Source organism: Lithobates pipiens, unplaced genomic scaffold (assembly GCF_037356315.1).
Source record: "Lithobates pipiens isolate NorthernLeopardFrog02 unplaced genomic scaffold, aLitPip1_a1.2 Scaffold_17, whole genome shotgun sequence".
Classification (NCBI taxonomy): domain Eukaryota; kingdom Metazoa; phylum Chordata; class Amphibia; order Anura; family Ranidae; genus Lithobates; species Lithobates pipiens.
The window spans coordinates 4,653,188-4,670,077 of NW_027507755.1; the positions used below are offsets into that span (position 1 = coordinate 4,653,188).

General features: G+C 41.4%; 1 protein-coding gene across 2 annotated transcripts in view; it reads right to left on the reverse strand.

The window, feature by feature from the left end:
* Positions 1–16,890, reverse strand: part of PIWIL4 (piwi like RNA-mediated gene silencing 4) — a 524,721-nt gene that overhangs the window by 42,425 nt on the left and 465,406 nt on the right. For both annotated transcript variants that reach the window (XM_077484954.1, XM_077484955.1), the window contains 4 exons: positions 15,500–15,700; positions 15,315–15,418; positions 9,453–9,523; positions 344–497 (listed from right to left, as the gene is read on the reverse strand). In XM_077484954.1, coding sequence (XP_077341080.1) covers positions 344–497; positions 9,453–9,523; positions 15,315–15,418; positions 15,500–15,700 — 530 coding nt within the window. The remainder of the gene's footprint in view (positions 1–343; positions 498–9,452; positions 9,524–15,314; positions 15,419–15,499; positions 15,701–16,890) is intronic.

Consider the following 16,890-nt stretch of genomic DNA (forward strand, 5'->3'; position numbering starts at 1 on the left):
CAGCAGCATGCTCAGTGAGCCTGCGCGCCGCTGTCTACGGCACATTTTGCCATCCTATACAGAAGGCAAGTGAGAAGACCCTTACACCTAATCCAAGAGATTCGAGATGGCAAGATTTCTGGACCCGAGGTCGCCATGGTAGATTATGCAATGAGACTTTTGGTCTCCTATGTGATATTAATAAATATAACTTATAATAGTTAGATAACAATACATAGTCCTTGAGGCAGGGATTGATGTATGTACTGTGTAGGCTGCGTGATATGTAAGCTCTGTTTACTCATGAGCAATAAATTACAATGCTTTAAGTTGGGTTCTTGAAGGCATTTGCTTGCACACATACCTGTAGGCCCTTGAAACCTCCGTAAAGCATGCCAGAAGTTGAGGGATCTCATAATCCACAACCATCTGTAATTGGCCGTCTCCAACTCCATCACGATAGATAATAATGCGGTTAGGCCAATCATTATTGTTTCTCTTCCACTTTTCAATGGCACCTGTTGCAAAGACAAACATATAACTTTGAAAAGTATGTGTAGCTGGGCGATGAATCTGTAATACCACTTAAAGCGGAGTCCCAGCGCTTTCTGTGTTAAAAGTCAGCAGCTACAAAAAGTATGGCTGCTGACTTTTAATAAACACACATTCACCTGTCCCACAATCCAGCGATGTGGCCGCCTAAAGCCTTGCTTCCCTACCTCTCTGTGAAGCCGGCATTGCAAGTGTGGGCACCCGGCTGTGACAGCTTGCGGCTTCACAGCCGAGTGTACATTGAACATGTGTGAGTCGCGCTTCGTGTCCTGAATGGCCGGGCAATCTTCTGTGACCTGTCCCAGAAGATTGCAGGGAGGGAGAGGGAGTGGAGGAGTCACCTAGGCGGCACAACCGGAAGTGGGAGCTGGGTAACTGTCAAAACTAGGTATCCCCCCAACCAAAAAAAAAATTACATGTCAAATGTGGCAGGGGATCAGGAGTCCTTAAACGGCAATTCCACTTTTGGGTGGCAACAGAATTGAGTACACCCCTAAGTGAAAATGTGCATATTGGGCCCAAAGTGTCAATATTTTGTGTGGCCATTATTTTGCAGCACTGCCTTAACCCTCTTGGGCATGGAGTTCACCAGAGCTTCACAGAGTCCTCTTCTGTCCTCCATGATGACATCACAGAGCTGGTGAATGTTAGAGAGCTCCTCCACTTTCCGGTTGAAGCTCGGTAGGGTTTAGGTCTGGAGACATGCTTGGCCAGCCCACCAGTCACCCTCCTCTTCTTTAGCAAGGCAGTGGTCATCTTGAAAGTGTGTTGGGGTCTTTATTATGTTGGAATACTGCCCTGCAGCCCAGTCTTCGAAGGGAGAGGATCATGCTCTGGTTCAGTATGTCACAGTACATGTTGGCATTCATGATTCCCTCAATGAACTGTAGCTCCCCAGTGTCAGCAGCACTAATGGAGCAGCCCCTGACCATGACACTCCCACCACCATGCTTGACTGTAGGCAAGACACACTTGTCTTTGTACTCCTCACCTGGTTGCCGCCACACACCCTTGACACCATCTGAACCAAATGTTTATCTTGGTCTCATCATACCACAGGAAATGGTTCCAGTAATCCATGTCCTTAGTCCGCTTGTCTTCGGCCAACTGTTTGCGGGCTTTCTTGTGCATCATCTTTAAAAGAGGCTTCCTTCTGGGACAACAGCCATGCAGATTAATTTGATAAAGTGTGCAGCGTATGGTCTGAGCACTGACAGGCTGACCCCCCCCCCCCCCCCCACCCCTCTTCAACCTCTGCAGCAATGCTGGAAGCACTCATACGTTTATTTCCCAAAGACAACCTCTGGACATAACGCTAAGCACATGCACTCAACTTCTTTGGTTGACTATGGCGAGGCCTGTTCTGAATTAAACCTGTCCTGTTAAACCACTGTATAGTCTTGGCTACCATGCTGCGGCTCAGTTTCAGGGTCTGGGCAATCTTCTTATAGCCTAGACCAGGGATATGCAATTAGCGGACCTCCAGCTGTTCCAGAACTACAAGTCCCATGAGGCATAGCAAGCACTCTGACAGCCACAAGCATGCCACCTAGAGACAGAGGCATGATGGGACTTGTAATTTTGCAACAGCTGGAGGTCCGCTAATTGCATATCCCTGGCTTAGGCCATCTTTATGTAGATCAACAATTCTTTTTTTCAGATCCTCAGAAAGTTCTTTGCCATGAGGTGCCATGTTGAACTTACAGTGGCCAGTATGAAAGAGTGAGAGCAATAACACCAAATTTAAGACACCTGCTCCCCATTCACACCTGAGACCTTGTAGCAATAACGCGTCACATGACACCAGGAAGGAAAAATGGCTAATTGGGCCCAATTTGAACATTTTCACTTAGGGGAGTATTCACTTTTGTTGCCAGCGGGTTTAGACATTAACGGCTGTGGGTTGAGTTATTTGAGGGGACAGAACATTTACACTGTTATACAAGCTGTACACTCTACTTTACATTGTAGCAAAGTGTAATTTCTTCAGTGTTGTCACATGAAAAGATATAAAATATTTACAAAAATGTGAGGGGTGTACTCACTTTTGTGAGATACTGTATATAAATATATTAACGTGAGCCCATCTTTCAGTGCCAGTCCATAAAGATATATATATGTATAAAATCTGTGAATCATTTAATCCCATACACCAAAAACAATCCTGTGTGTATCGACCTTTGTTCACCACCGTGCCCTTCACCCCACCTAAGGTTGTCTTCTCACCTGCTTGGGTGGACCCCACTACCTAAAGGAGTTCAGTATGGGTAGATTTGACTGCAGATTTGGAAATAAAGGACAACTCAGGAAACAGCAATCAGAAGGTAATTACATTCAATGTAAATCATAGAATAGGAGGCATGAGGGTGGTGCAAGAACACTAAGTTTCAAAAAAGCTATCTTTTATAAACTGCGCTCAATACTACAACCTATTAAAGTGGTTAACTCTGTTACACCACTTGTACCTACAGGTAAGCCTATAATAAGGCTTACCTGTAGGTACTGTGAATATCTCCTCAACTTGAACAGTATAGGAAATAATCAGAGTCCATGCAGCCAATGACATCATCGGCGCATGCGCTCTGAAGGTCCGGCTTACAGTGCCAGACCTTCAGAGCCCTTGCTGGAAAAAAAATTGCCTAAGGCCGAGAGATCATTGTCGACATTCCAACACTAAAAGGAATGCAATAAGAAATGTAAGAGTACAATCAGGGCAGATAAAATTGACCACGAGAGACACAGTGGTCAGTGTCCAAAAAAGACTTTGGAAAACTTAATGCAACTAAAACACCTGGGCCAGATGACTTACAATTGAGAGTCCTCAAAGAATGTATTCTTATTTTTTTTTGGACAGCTTAGTAACTGGAATAGTAGAAAAGAAACGCTCATGCGCACAAGCGGATTACCAGACAGACTATATGTCACAGGCCTTGCTGCCCTCAAGGATAGGGGTATCCTAACGATCAAACATATAAAAAAAGAAGAAAGGGCGCACCAGCCTTGTGCATTATCCTTTGGATATGTTATTATTAAAAGTGATAAAAAAGAAACCTGCTCACAAACGACTGTAGAATTCTTGCAATAAAGTATTCGCCAAGTAGCAGCATAAAGTCTAAAATGAACAATACTCTCCAAAGATCACAGAGGAAATCACAGGACCACTGCCAGTTGAGGCTTCCTCAGAGCTCAGCTGCAAGAATTCTACAGTCGTTTGTGAGTTTTCTTTTCTATCGCTTTTAATAGATACATATCCAAAGGATAATGCACAAGGCTGGTGCGCCCTTTCTTCTTTTTTTATATCTTTAACTGGAATAGTACCAGCTGACTGGCAAAAAGCCAACACTGTACCAATATTTACAAAAATGGCTGATTATATCCAGTCAGTCAAACATCGACAGTATGTAAAATATTGGAGGGGATGGTAAGGAACTATATCCAAGATATTGCTTTTGAAAACAGTATCAATAGTAGTAATCAGCATGGATTGATGAAAGATTGTTCCTGCCAGACCAATCTGTTAACATTCTATGAGGAAATGAGCTGTCATTTAGATAAAGGAAGGCCTGTGGACATGGTGTATCTGGATTTTGCAAAATTATTTGCTACAGTTCCCCATAAATGCCTAATTTACAAATTAAGGTCTGTTGGCACAGACGATAGTGTACGTATCAGGATAGAAAACTGGTTACAGGGGCACTTCCAAAGAGTGGTGATAAATAGCATATACTCAGAATGGACTAGAGAGGAAAGTGGGGCACCCCACAGCTCTGTCCTGGGACCAATTCTACTTAATTTAGTCATAAATGGAAAACCTCAATAAAATAAAGGGATGGACAACTACAGTGCCTTGCAAAAGAATTCACCCCTTGGCATTTTTCATGTTTTGTTGCCTCACAACCTGGAATTAACATGGATTGAATCATTTAATTTACAGAACATACACATAACTTTGAAGATTAATATTTTTTTATTATTGTGAAGCAAACAACAAATAGGACAAAATAACAGAAAAGGTCAATGTGCATAACTATTCACCCCCCTAAAGTCAATACTTTGTAGAGCCACCTTTTGCGGCTATCACAGCTCCAAGCCACTTTAGAAAAGTCTCTGTGAGCTTGCCACATCTTACCACTGGGATTTTTGCCCATTCCTCCTTGCAAAACTGCTCCAGCTCCTTCAAGTTGGATGGTTTGCGCTTGTGAACAGCAATCTTTAAGTCTGACCACAGATTTTCTATTGGATTGAGGTCTGGGCTTTGACTAGGCCATTCCAACACATTTACATGTTCCCCCTTACACCACTCAAGTGTTGCTTTAGCAGTGTGTTTGGGGTCATTGTCCTGTTGGAAGGTGAACCTCCGTCCTAGCCTCAAATCTCACACAGAGTGGTACAGGTTTTTCTCAAGAATATTATTTTTTTTTTTTTCTTCTTGGATTGTACACGAAACATAATGGGAAATAGGAAGGAAAAAGGAACTCACATATATAGATATGTAAAGTTAGATGTATGTACACATGTGTTTTTTTTTTTTTTTTTTTTTTTTTTTTTCCCCTTGAATTATACACACGAAACTAAAAGGGTAAAGATATTGGGGGTAGAAGGCATTTACATGTATAAGCACATATATAGATGTATGTATATAAGGTAAAAATTCTTTTTTTTTTTTTTTTTTTTTTTTTGTTTTTGTTTTTTTTTTTTTTTTTGTGTTTTATATGGAATATTAACACAGTAAAGATATGAGTGAATATGGGAAAATGGGGGTTTTTTTTTTTTTTTTTTTTTTGTTTTTTTTTTTTTTTTTTTTGTGTTTTATATGGAATATTAACACAGTAAAGATATGAGTGAATATGGGAAAATGGGGTTTTTTTTTTTTTTTTTTTTTTTGGTAATATGGTATACTAACACAGTAAAGATACGAGTGAATATGGAAAAATAGGGTTGGGGGTTTCCTCTCCCTTCTAAAAAAAAATTTTTTTTTTTTTTTTTTTTTTTTTCCTTGGAACTATCCACACGAAACTAAAAGGGCTAAGTTATTGGGGGTAGAAGGCATTTACATGAATAAGCACATATATAGATGTATGTATATAAGGTAATTTTTTTTTTTTTTTTTTTTTTTTTATTTATGGAATATTAACACAGTAAAGATATGAGTGAATATGGAAAAATGGAGATTTTTTTTTTTTTTTTTTTTTTTCTTTCTTCTTCCTTTATGTAATATGGTATATTAACACGGTGAAGATACGAGTGAATATGGGAAAATAGGGCTGGGGGTTTCCTCTCTTTTAATTTTTTTTTTCTCTCTTTTTTTTTTTTTTCTTCTCCCTCCCTCTTTTTCTCCTCTCTTCCCCCTCCCTTTCAGGGGTTACGGAGAAGAGAGGAAAAAACGAAGAAGTCTAATGTTATATAGTATGATATGAGCTTTTAACACTAGAAGTAAAAATAGTAAATGAAGATAAGAAAAATTAGGCAGCAATGGAAAAACTGACGAGCAGCCGATCCAGACCAGCGGTTCCGACTGCCCCCCTCTTAATAGGGACCTTACTGGTTAAGTAAGTTAGACTTTTTTTTAAGTCATCATAGAGTAGTGTAAGTGTAGGAAAGAGTGAAGTGGTGAACTGTTTGATAGAAGTGTTAGGATTGAGTGAAAGTAACGTGAAATTTGAAATTTTCTTTTTTTTTTTTTTTTTTTTTTTTTCTTCTCTCTCTCTTCCCTCTTCTTCCATTACCTTGAGAGATCCCTTGAATATTAAGGGATAACTCACTCCCTCTAGAAATTTTAATATGGAGGGGTTAAAAATCTGTTCTTTTAACGCAAGAGGCCTAAACTCTCCCTCAAAAAGAAGTCAAATTTTAAACTTCTTCCACAAACAAAAAGTAAATATAATCCTTTTCCAGGAAACACATTTTCGTTCAGAGCATATTCCGAAACTAACTAATAAGTATTATGCTAATTGGATCCATGATACATTTCCATACTCCAAGTCGAGAGGGGTATCAATAGCATTTCATAGAAACACGTTATATCAAATAATTCAGGAGCATAAAGGGAAAGATGGAAGATCTTTGGTGGTAAAGATAAAACTATTTGGCAAGATGTTTACAATCATTAATATCTATCTACCAAATTATGAACAAATCGAGTCAGGGATAAAAATCCTAAGAAATGTAATGGATAGCGCAGAAGGAATAACAATAATCGGCGGAGACTTAAATTTTATAATGGATATGAAAATAGATACTACTAATATTCATCCTCAGAGGAGAAATAAACATCTTGTTTCAGCGAACAGTCCGCTCGTGTGTAGGCTTGTTCGTCAAACTAAGTTCCGCGCATGCTCAGAAAGGATTTACACGCCGAAAGTTATAATGCAGTGTATAGGACGTCGTATTTTTCGTCCCGTCGTACGTGCCGTTCACGTCATCGCGCACGGTTTCAGCAAACTGTTCGTCCGTCGTGTGTGGCCATGTCCGTCCATGCTAAGTTTGAGCGGACTGTTTGCCGAAACTGTTTGACGGACAAAGTTGGGCGAACAGTCCCCGCGTGTGTACGCGGCCTTAGTTTGACGAACAAGCCTACACACGCGGGGACTGTCCGCTGAAACAAGGTTTCAGCGGATAGTTTTTCGGAATTTCCGAAAAACCTTGTTCAGCGAACTGTTCGCTGAAACTGTCCGCTGAAAGCCCACACACGAGCGGACTGTCCGCTGAAACTTGGTTTCAGCGGACAGTTTCAGCGAACAGTCCCCGCGTGTGTACGCGGCCTTACTTGTTTGGAGAGTTCCTTGGTCTTTATGGCAGTGTTTGGTTAGTGGTGCCTCTTGCTTAGGTGTTGCAGCCTATGGTGCCTTTCAAAAAGGTGTGTATATGTAATGACAGATCATGTGACACTTAGATTGCACACAGGTGGACATCATTTCACTAATTATGTGACTTCTGAAGGTAATTGGTTGCACCAGAGCTTTTTATGGGATTCATAACAAGGGGTGAATACATACACACGTCAATTATAATTTTTTTATTTCTGAAAAATAGTTTTTTTTCTAATTTTACTTCACCAATTATGACTATTGTGTTCTGATCCATCACATCTCAGATTAAAAAAAACATTGAACTAAAGGCTGTAATGTAACAAAAGAAGTAAAAAGCCAAGAGGGTGAATACTTTTGCAAGGCATTGTACATGGCAAATTAGATTTATTACTGAAAAATTTGACATATATGAATGCAAGTTACTTGCTGGGGGGGAGCATTTAGGGGAATTCAGGATGGAAAGATCCTGGGGACCTTGTAAACCAGAAGTTCAGCAATGGTACACAATGCTAAGCTGCAGCAAGCATGTATTAAAAAAGGGTATCTACTACCTCAATTTTGCCACGTTTTTTACAGTGATTTTGATCAGTTCACCAATGTAAAAGGCCTGTAATGTGCCCCAAAGAAGCTCATGTTCTTTCTTGAGCTCAGGGCATTTTTCAGGTGTTTTGTATTAGGTGATAAAATGCTCAGATGTGAACAGGTGTCACTGAAATGAATGGGATTTTGCTTGTTAGGCGTTTTTTCAGGCATTTTATGAGCTGAAACCGCTCAGGTGTAAATGTAGATTTAAAAAAGGAAATATCACCAGGGTTCGGTGTCCCTAGTTTTTCAGAAAATTAACTAACCAAATATAAAAAAAAAACAAGAAAAACATATTAAAACAAACGTTACTGTAAAAATATAAACGTATTCCACCCTAAAAATGGACAGTGTCAGTCAGTAGAGCAGTGGACAGTGTCAGCAGGGTAGTGGATGGTGTGTGGACAGTGTCAATAGAGCAGAGGACAGTGTCAGTAGAGCAGAGGATGGTGTCAGTAGGACAGAAGTTGGTGTCAGTAAAGCAGAGGTTGTATCAGTAGAGTGGTGTACAGCCTCAGTCAGTAGAGTTGCGGACTTTGTCAGTAGGGCAGAGGACGGTGTCAGTAGAGCAGTGGATGGTGTCAGTAGGGCAGTTGACTGTGCCAGTAGCATTTTATTTGTATTATTTTATTTTTTATTATTTTTTACAATGCATTTATTTTGTTCTTTACAATTTTTAACAGCCCTATTGGGGGCTTTGGTGAATTTTTTTTAGACCCCTTGATGTCTCACTTTTGAGATTAAACGAAACCATAATTAAACCATAGTAAACAGTTTACTATGTTTCAGTAATGAACAAAGTGAGTGATCAGTACCGGTCCCTCACTGTGTCCATTCAGAAAAGAGACGGTTAATGACATACTTACTGGCCCCTTCACCTGCAGCAACTGGCAGAAGAGAAGTGGGAATGCCAGCAGCGCTGTGAGGGGCTGTGAACCAGGGAGCAGAAGGAAGAGGAACCTTGACAGGAGGGCAGTGGAATTGGCATTTACTGGAACTGATCCCCCGTATTTTGCTCCTGCAGCTGAATGCTGGCGGAGGGAGAGGAAGAGAAGCTGGTTTTTACCTGCTGCAGGAGGAAAATACACGGGATCTGTGCCAGTAAATGCCGCCATTGCTCCTGTCCAGGTTCTGGGGCTCAACAAGGAAGGGACGCAAAGAACGCAATCTACTTGTCACCTTGCTGCGATAGACAGGCTGCTGCCTCCCCCTGTATACAATTCTAAACTATACATTGAAACTTTTTTAACATATGAAATATATGTGTCACACTTTGGGGAACCCTGCTAGTAACCTGTTCAGTAAAAATAAACAAAAGGGAAAAATAACTGTTGTCTAAAGTTGTAATAGGTGTGCAGAGAAGTGGCTGTTTTTTTATTCTCTTCTGTGAAAATATTACAATTGCTGTATGCAGAAAACATCTTTTAGATTAATTGTAAACATGTTTTCACTTCTTATTTCAGAGCTGATTAATATACAGAGAGAGCTCTCTGCCAGTCAAAGCTGCTTCAGGGCTGCTTGATAAATTACCTTGCATGCACACTCTCAAGCAATCAGCAAAATCTGTTGATGTTTTCTGAATGATACATCGTGAAAACCACCTGAAAGGAGGAAAAAAAAAAAAAACTAAAAATATATATTAAAGAAAATGCAAACGCAAATGCAGTTCTAAAAATCTCATTCATTCAGTGAGCATCAGAATGACTGGTGCTGCAAAACAGCCTGGAGTCTAGAAAACATACCTATTAAAACAGATATGCTGTTTCTCACTAAACTGTAGTTACACAAAGTGTAAAGTATGGAGAGGAAAGAAAATAGGAGGCTCCTCCTTGCTGTAACAGCGATTTCTGAAGTGCACCTTTTTCACATACAGTAAATAAATCTGCCATTACATAAAGGTAAATTCTGCCCCAAACTGTCACTTCGGTGAGGTGACTCCATTGGCTTCTTACTGCATATATCTCTAAACCTCCCTTGATATCGCTTCACCAAACTGAATTTTGTGTCTTCGCCCCCTCCCAGGAGACAGTGAACATGTCAATACCTTGTGCTGGGAATCGCCATTATGTACATTATGGGAAATTCTTTCTTTCTTTATTGATGCACAAGTTGGGTAAAAGCAAGATATACCATATTATCAAAAGTTTTGGGATGCCTGCCTTTACACGCACATGAACTTTAACAGCATTTCAGTCTTTGTCCGTAGGGTACAATATTGAATTGGCCCACCCTTTGCAGCTATAACAGCTTCAGTTTAGGTGTGTGTCTATAGGAATGTTTGACTATTCTTTCAGAAGCGCATTTGTGAGGTCAGGCACTGATGTGAACAGAAACCTCTGATATGACCCTTGGATAGTGAGCTGCGAGTGCCATGGGCAGCGGAGAGCTAGAGCCGAGGGACCTCTGGTGGACACCGGCTGGATAACTCGGCGTGAGAGTGATCTGGAACTGCAGACCTGGGAGCCGCCTACCACTGGAATCTGCCAATCAAATCAGAAGCATGGCCAAGCCTCCATCAGCTGAGCTGATGAAGGAGGCGTGGGGTAAGAATACTACAGAAGATAAAAGCAAGAGAGGTGAGCTGATGAAGGAATGGCTGTACTTCCCGGAACACGTTCTGATTGGCCGATTCCAAAAATTTTGTTTCTCACAAACTTTTAATTGCATCCATTTGATGTCTCTCCTGTGTATTAGTATCAATATAAGATATATGAGCATTTGCATGCCATTGTTGTAACTACTAGGTTTGTAGCGCTGAATTACACGCAAGCTTTGTGTGTATTTTATTTTTAAGTTAGGGTAAGAATACTACAGCTGTATAATGCAGAGATACAGTAAGAATGGCATCAGATTTAATTATTATAGGGGCTTTTTATAGTGAAAGTACAGTTTGGAAGACACAGTATTTTCAGACAGCTGCCTCTGTATTGGTCCATGAGCACTGACACCACACATACCACTAAAGCAGACACATATCTGTTCTTCACCTTATCTATTTACGTAATCTATAGGGGACATGTCTATGGCCCACACTGACTATATCAGGAACAGCATCAGAGAGGTCGTCTTCTACAACTGATTTGTATTTATTTTTTTTGGTCATGAGACTGAGTGGATCTCCATAAAAAACAATTTGTGACCCCTAACATCATAGCATTAACGATATCCTTCCAACACACAAGAGCCCTGGGATGTCTTAGGGCAAGGTGCTACAATTAGAAATTAGATCTGATCCACCAATTGTGAAATCTACTCCTAGAAAATAACTATAAAATACAATATACCTCAACAGAAACTACTGTATTTCAGTGAACAGCAGTCTACAACTCACTAAGGAATATCAATACGGGAGTCTCTGTTCTTTAACCACTTCTGTCCCGGAAGAATTTATCCCCTTCCTGACCAGAGCACTTTTTGCGATTCGGCACTGTGTTGGTTTAACTGACATTTGCGCGGTTGTGTGATGTTGTACCCAAACAAAATTGACATCCTTTTTTTTCCCCACAAATAGAGCTTTCTTTTGGTGATATTTGATCACCTCTGCGGTTTATATTTTTTGCACTATAAACAAATAAAAGCGTCAAATTTGAAAAAAAAAACAACACATTTTTTACTTTTTGCTATAATAAATATCCCCCAAAAATATATAATTTTTTTTCCCCTCAGTTTAGGCTGATATGTATTCTGTGATTTTTATCGTGACTGCGACATTATAGCGGACACATCGGACAATTTTGACACATTTTTGGAACCATTGGCATTAATACATTGATCAGTGCAATTAACCACTTCCCGACCGCCGCACGACGATGTACGTCGACAGAATGGCACGGGCAGGCATATGGGCGTACCTGTACGTCCCTGCCTTCCCGCGGGTCGGGGGCCCGATCGGGCCCCCGCCCGGTGCCTGCGGCGGTCGGTATTCGTTCGCGAGCGATCCGGGATGAGGGGGCGGCCATTCATTCATGGCCACCCCCTCGCGATCGCTCCCGACGAATAGAAATCCTTCGTGACATCACTTCCTCTCCTGTAATGTAAACACAGGAGAGGAAGTGATGTAATCTCTCCTCCGTGTCAGTATTTTTCGTTCCGACACCGAGGAGAGAGGATCGGTGAGTTGCACCAACACGACACTTCACAGTAGAACATGCCAGGCACACTCACACCCCCCCGATCACCCCCCCAATTACCCCTGCCCCCCAGTCACAGTGACACCAATGTCATTTTTTTTTTTTGCATTGGTGTCATTTGTGACTGTAATAACTGTTAGGGCAGTTAGGGTTAGCCCCCTTTAGTTCTAATGTACCCCCCTAACCCCCCCAATAAAGGTTTAACCCCGTGATCACCCCCCGTCGCCAGTGTCACTAAGGCTGGGTTCACATTGCAGCGGTTTATGAGAACGAATGTGATTCGCACCGCACTGCAGTGCAAATCACATCCGATCTCTGTGCGATTCGAGTTCAGCCATACAGATAGTATGGCTGAATTCGCATCGCACCCGCCGCAAATTCACACGGGACCCTTTTTTTGGCCCGCAGCAGAATCAGATCGCATGGGTGTTCACACCATGCGATCCGAGTTTGCAGATCGCACTGCGATATGCGAACTGATCTGGGGGTGTCATTAACATTTCACTGACACTCCCAGCAGTTCGCATAGGGCAGTGTGAACTGCCGCCGGGAGGCATGCGATGCGGGAACCCGCCGCGGATTCGTGGCGTTCCCGCATCGCTCCAGTGTGAACCCAGCCTAATAAGCGATCGTTTTTCTGATCGCTGTATTAGTGTCACAGGTGACGCTAGTTAGGCAGGTAGGTATTTAGGTTCGCCGCAGCTTTTTATAGCGCCAGGGACCCCCATATACTACCGCATAAAGCCCCCTGATTGCCCCCTAGTTAACCCTTTCACCAGTGATCACCATATAACTGTTACAGGTGACGCTGGTTGGTTAGTTATTTTTTTATAGTTTCAGGGCACCCGCCATTTATTACCTAGTCTCACTAGTGTACCCCTAAATTTAGGGGTGTCTACTTTCCAAAATGGGGTCATTTGTGGGGGGTTTGTGCCATCTTGGCATTTTATGGCCTTCAAAACTGTAACGCCCTAAGAAAGCCTGAAGGCGGTGCTTGGTTTTCGGGGCCCCGTACGCGGCTAGGCTCCCAAAAAGTCCCACATATGTGGTATCCCCGTACTCAAGAGAAGCAGCAGAATTTATTTTGGGGTGTCATTTCACATATGCCCATGGCATGCGTGAGCAATATATCATTTAGTGACAACTTTGTGAAAAAAAAAAAAAAAAGTTTGTAATTTTCCCGCAACTTGTGGCAAAATATAAAATATTCCATGGACTCAACATGCCTCTCAGCAAATAGCTTGGGGTGTCTACTTTCTAAAATGGGGTCATTTGTGGGGGTTTTGTGCCATCTTGGCATTTTATGGCCTTCAAAACTGTAATAGGTAGTGAGAAGTGAAATCAAAAATTTACGCCCTTAGAAAACCTGAAGGCGGTGCTTGGTTCTCGGGGCCCCGTACGCGGCTAGGCTCCCAAAAAGTCCCACATATGTGGTATCCCCGTACTCAGGAGAAGCAGCAGAATTTATTTTGGGGTGTCATTTCACATATGCCCATAGCATGTGTGAGCAATATATCATTTAGTGACAACTTTGTGTAAAAAAAAAAAAAAAAATTTTTTTGTCATTATTCAATCGCTTGAGGCAAAAAAATAAAATATTCAATGGGCTCAACATGCCACTTATCAATTTCCTTAGGGGGTCTACTTTCCAAAATGGGGTCATTTGGGGGGGTTTTGTACTGCCCTGCCATTTTAGCACCTCAAGAAATGAGATAGGCAGTCGTAAACTAAAAGCTGCGTAAATTCCAGAAAACGTACCTTAGTTTGTAGATGTGACAACTTTTGCGCAAACCAATAAATATACAATTATTGACTTTTTTTTTACCAAAGACATGTGGCTGAATACATTTTGGCCTAAATGTATGACTAAAATTGAGTTTATTGGATTTTTCTAATAACAAAAAGTAGAAAATATCATTTTTTTTCAAAATTTGCGGTCTTTTTACGTTTATATCGCAAAAAATAAAAATCGCAGAGGCAATCAAATACCATCAAAAGAAAGCTCTATTTGTGGGAAGAAAAGGACGCAAATTTTGTTTGGGTACAACATTGCATGACCGCGCAATTACCAGTTAAAGCAGCGCAGTGCCAAATTGTAAAAAGACCTCTGGTCATTTACCAGCAAAATGGTCCGGTCTGAAAGTGGTTAAAAATGCATTGATTACTGTAAAAACGTCACTGGCAGTGAAGGGATTAACACTAGGGGGCAGCAAAGGGGTTAACTGTTCCCTGGGAGGTGATGCTAACTGAAGAGAGAGGGACTAACTACAGGAAGTGACGGATCCTGGTTCCTAGCTAATAGGAACACATGATCTGTCACTACTGTCAGAACAAATCAGTAAAGTGTGTGTTTACACACACTCGTCCTTGTTCTGTGTCTCCAGCTCATCTCTGGTATCGCACATGCGCCTGCTTTCTGGACCACGCGAGCCAACGTATAGTTACGTGGTTTCGCGCAGGGGAGCCAACCCGCCGCAGCTGGTCTGGAAGCGGTTACCAGGCAGAGTCCCCTATGTTACAGCATGGCTTGGTGCACATCAACAAAGGATTTCCATTGTTGTCATGCAGGGCAAAGTAATTTATTTGCTTTATTGCTTGTCTCCTCTGCTGCTTATATGCATTTTCTTTTCACTCTTCTGCTACTCTTGTCTACTTGCCCCCACCAAAAAAGTAAATAAAGAAATAGTAATTCTAGGTGTAGGGATCATAAGGGACCATGTGCTTCTCAGTAGAAGCAGGGGAAAGCCCTGTGTGTGCTACAAGTCACAGGGTGTTTATACTTCACTCCTACAGCTAAAGTGACTAAGGCTCGGTTCACATATATGCTAATTGAATGCATTTTTAACTGCATTCATTTTGCATAAGATATGAATTGGGCTGGCTTTCATTGGGCCGGTTCACATATGTTTGGGGCGGCCATGATATATTTTTAGGTCCGGGTCAGGTGCGATTTCAGGTAAATATTTGCACCGAAATCGCACCTGAACCAGTGAACACTTTGGGCACGTAACCTGTTGATTTGTCCTAAGCAGATTAATTTTTCCTAGTAATGTTTGTCTAAAACCTTTCTGTAATCTTGGACAAATTAACTTTTAACGTGAAAAGGCTCATTTCTTCAGACTGCTCTCTAGTGTATATAGGTTAAACTGGCCTAAATCAGTAGACAGAAAGTGAGACACAATGAAAAAGAAATACACAACTGAAACAGAATTTGTTGCCCAATTACCAATTTAACAAACGGCTAACACCAAATAGATCTTACTTTGTGAGCCTGGCATTGGTGCTGGCCACAAACCCAACAACTGATTGAGATTTATCCACTGCATCTTTGCTGACATCTATCCCGATCACCATGAGGGACTTGAGCTGTGGAAACATATTCAGCCATTAATTCTTAGAATGCATTACTCCGTTAGGTACTGTCAAGGTGAATGAACAGTAACTCACAGGGATCTCCACAGCCCAGAGCTCCCCTCCCATCTTGCAGATCATTTGCATGGCGATTTTGCTGGCAATGCTCATTAGCATGTGTTGCTTGCTCAGTGTACGGCTCTGCACACACTGGCTGGGAATAGGCATCTCCACGCTCAGAAACTTCTTAATAGAATCATAATTATCTTTTGAGATAGATGGCAGAATGCAAAACACCTGGACAGAAAGATAAAATCACAAAATAAACATGATTAGTAATATCATCCATAACAGCAGTCTTCAACTCAATACATGCTCTGGGCTTACTGTACAAAGCTCTCCTTATATCAAAGTTCCACTGCTCATGGGTGAGTTTCTACGGCCATGATTCACATGATGTGATGCAGATGGTGGGGTGCACACCCTTCCACTCTTCACAGGAATAGATACGAACAAGGAAATCAGATGGCTGAACTCCCACATGATGAAATACGGCTTCTTTGAAATATACAAATGCCCATAAAAACAACTCAGCACAGAAAGGCAGGGGGGTGACAAGGTTGACGCTTTTCACATGTAATCTGTGCTTTTGATAAAGCATGGATTGCATGTGAAATGCGTCAACCTTGTCATCCCCCTGCCTGTGCCGAGTTATTTTTATGGACAGTAAAGCCGAATTGCATCATGTGGGAATGCAACCATCCGATTTCTTTGTTCCTGCAAAGCTCTCCTTCATTGAAAGCTGTTTGCTGCCCTGCTGAATAAAAGGTTGAGGTCAATGCTGCTTGGCCTGTTCTTCTTGCGTGCATTGATTACAGCTGCCAATACTAGTTGTGCATGCCCCCCCCCCCCCCCCCCCTGTAAGCAACATGTGGCTAATGTACAAAAGGATTCATATTGCTGTTGCATGAATGTTGCGGTCAGCAGTAAATAATACAATGTGGGATCTTTGATACTTCCATGATAATTACCAAGAACAAGCACGCAGCAAGTAAGAAGAAAGGAGCTTTTTCAAGTGAGCTTACAGTATATAGAATTTTCTAAAAATAATTATTGTTTATATTGCTATTACAATGTTTGTGTCATAAAATGGAAGTGACTATAGAACTTCTTCAATATGTTATAGTTTATATGAAATTTCAGTGGTTATGTTTACTTATATTTTATCCACACAGGAAATAAAAAATGCTTCGTTTTGGGTGGAAAAAGGTGCAAATTGATCACCTACTGCCTTCTGTGAAGGGATCCTGTACTGCTAACTACCACTGCAGACCGCTTTCTGAAAATGCTATTTGCCCTAGCTGTCTGACTTCAATTGGTAAAAAGCCACTGACCCGAAACAAACATAAGGAAATTCAGAATCATGTGAGAAGTCATAATCTACAGTTTCCATGTAAGTGATGCAGAAAGTACTGGAAAAATAGGCT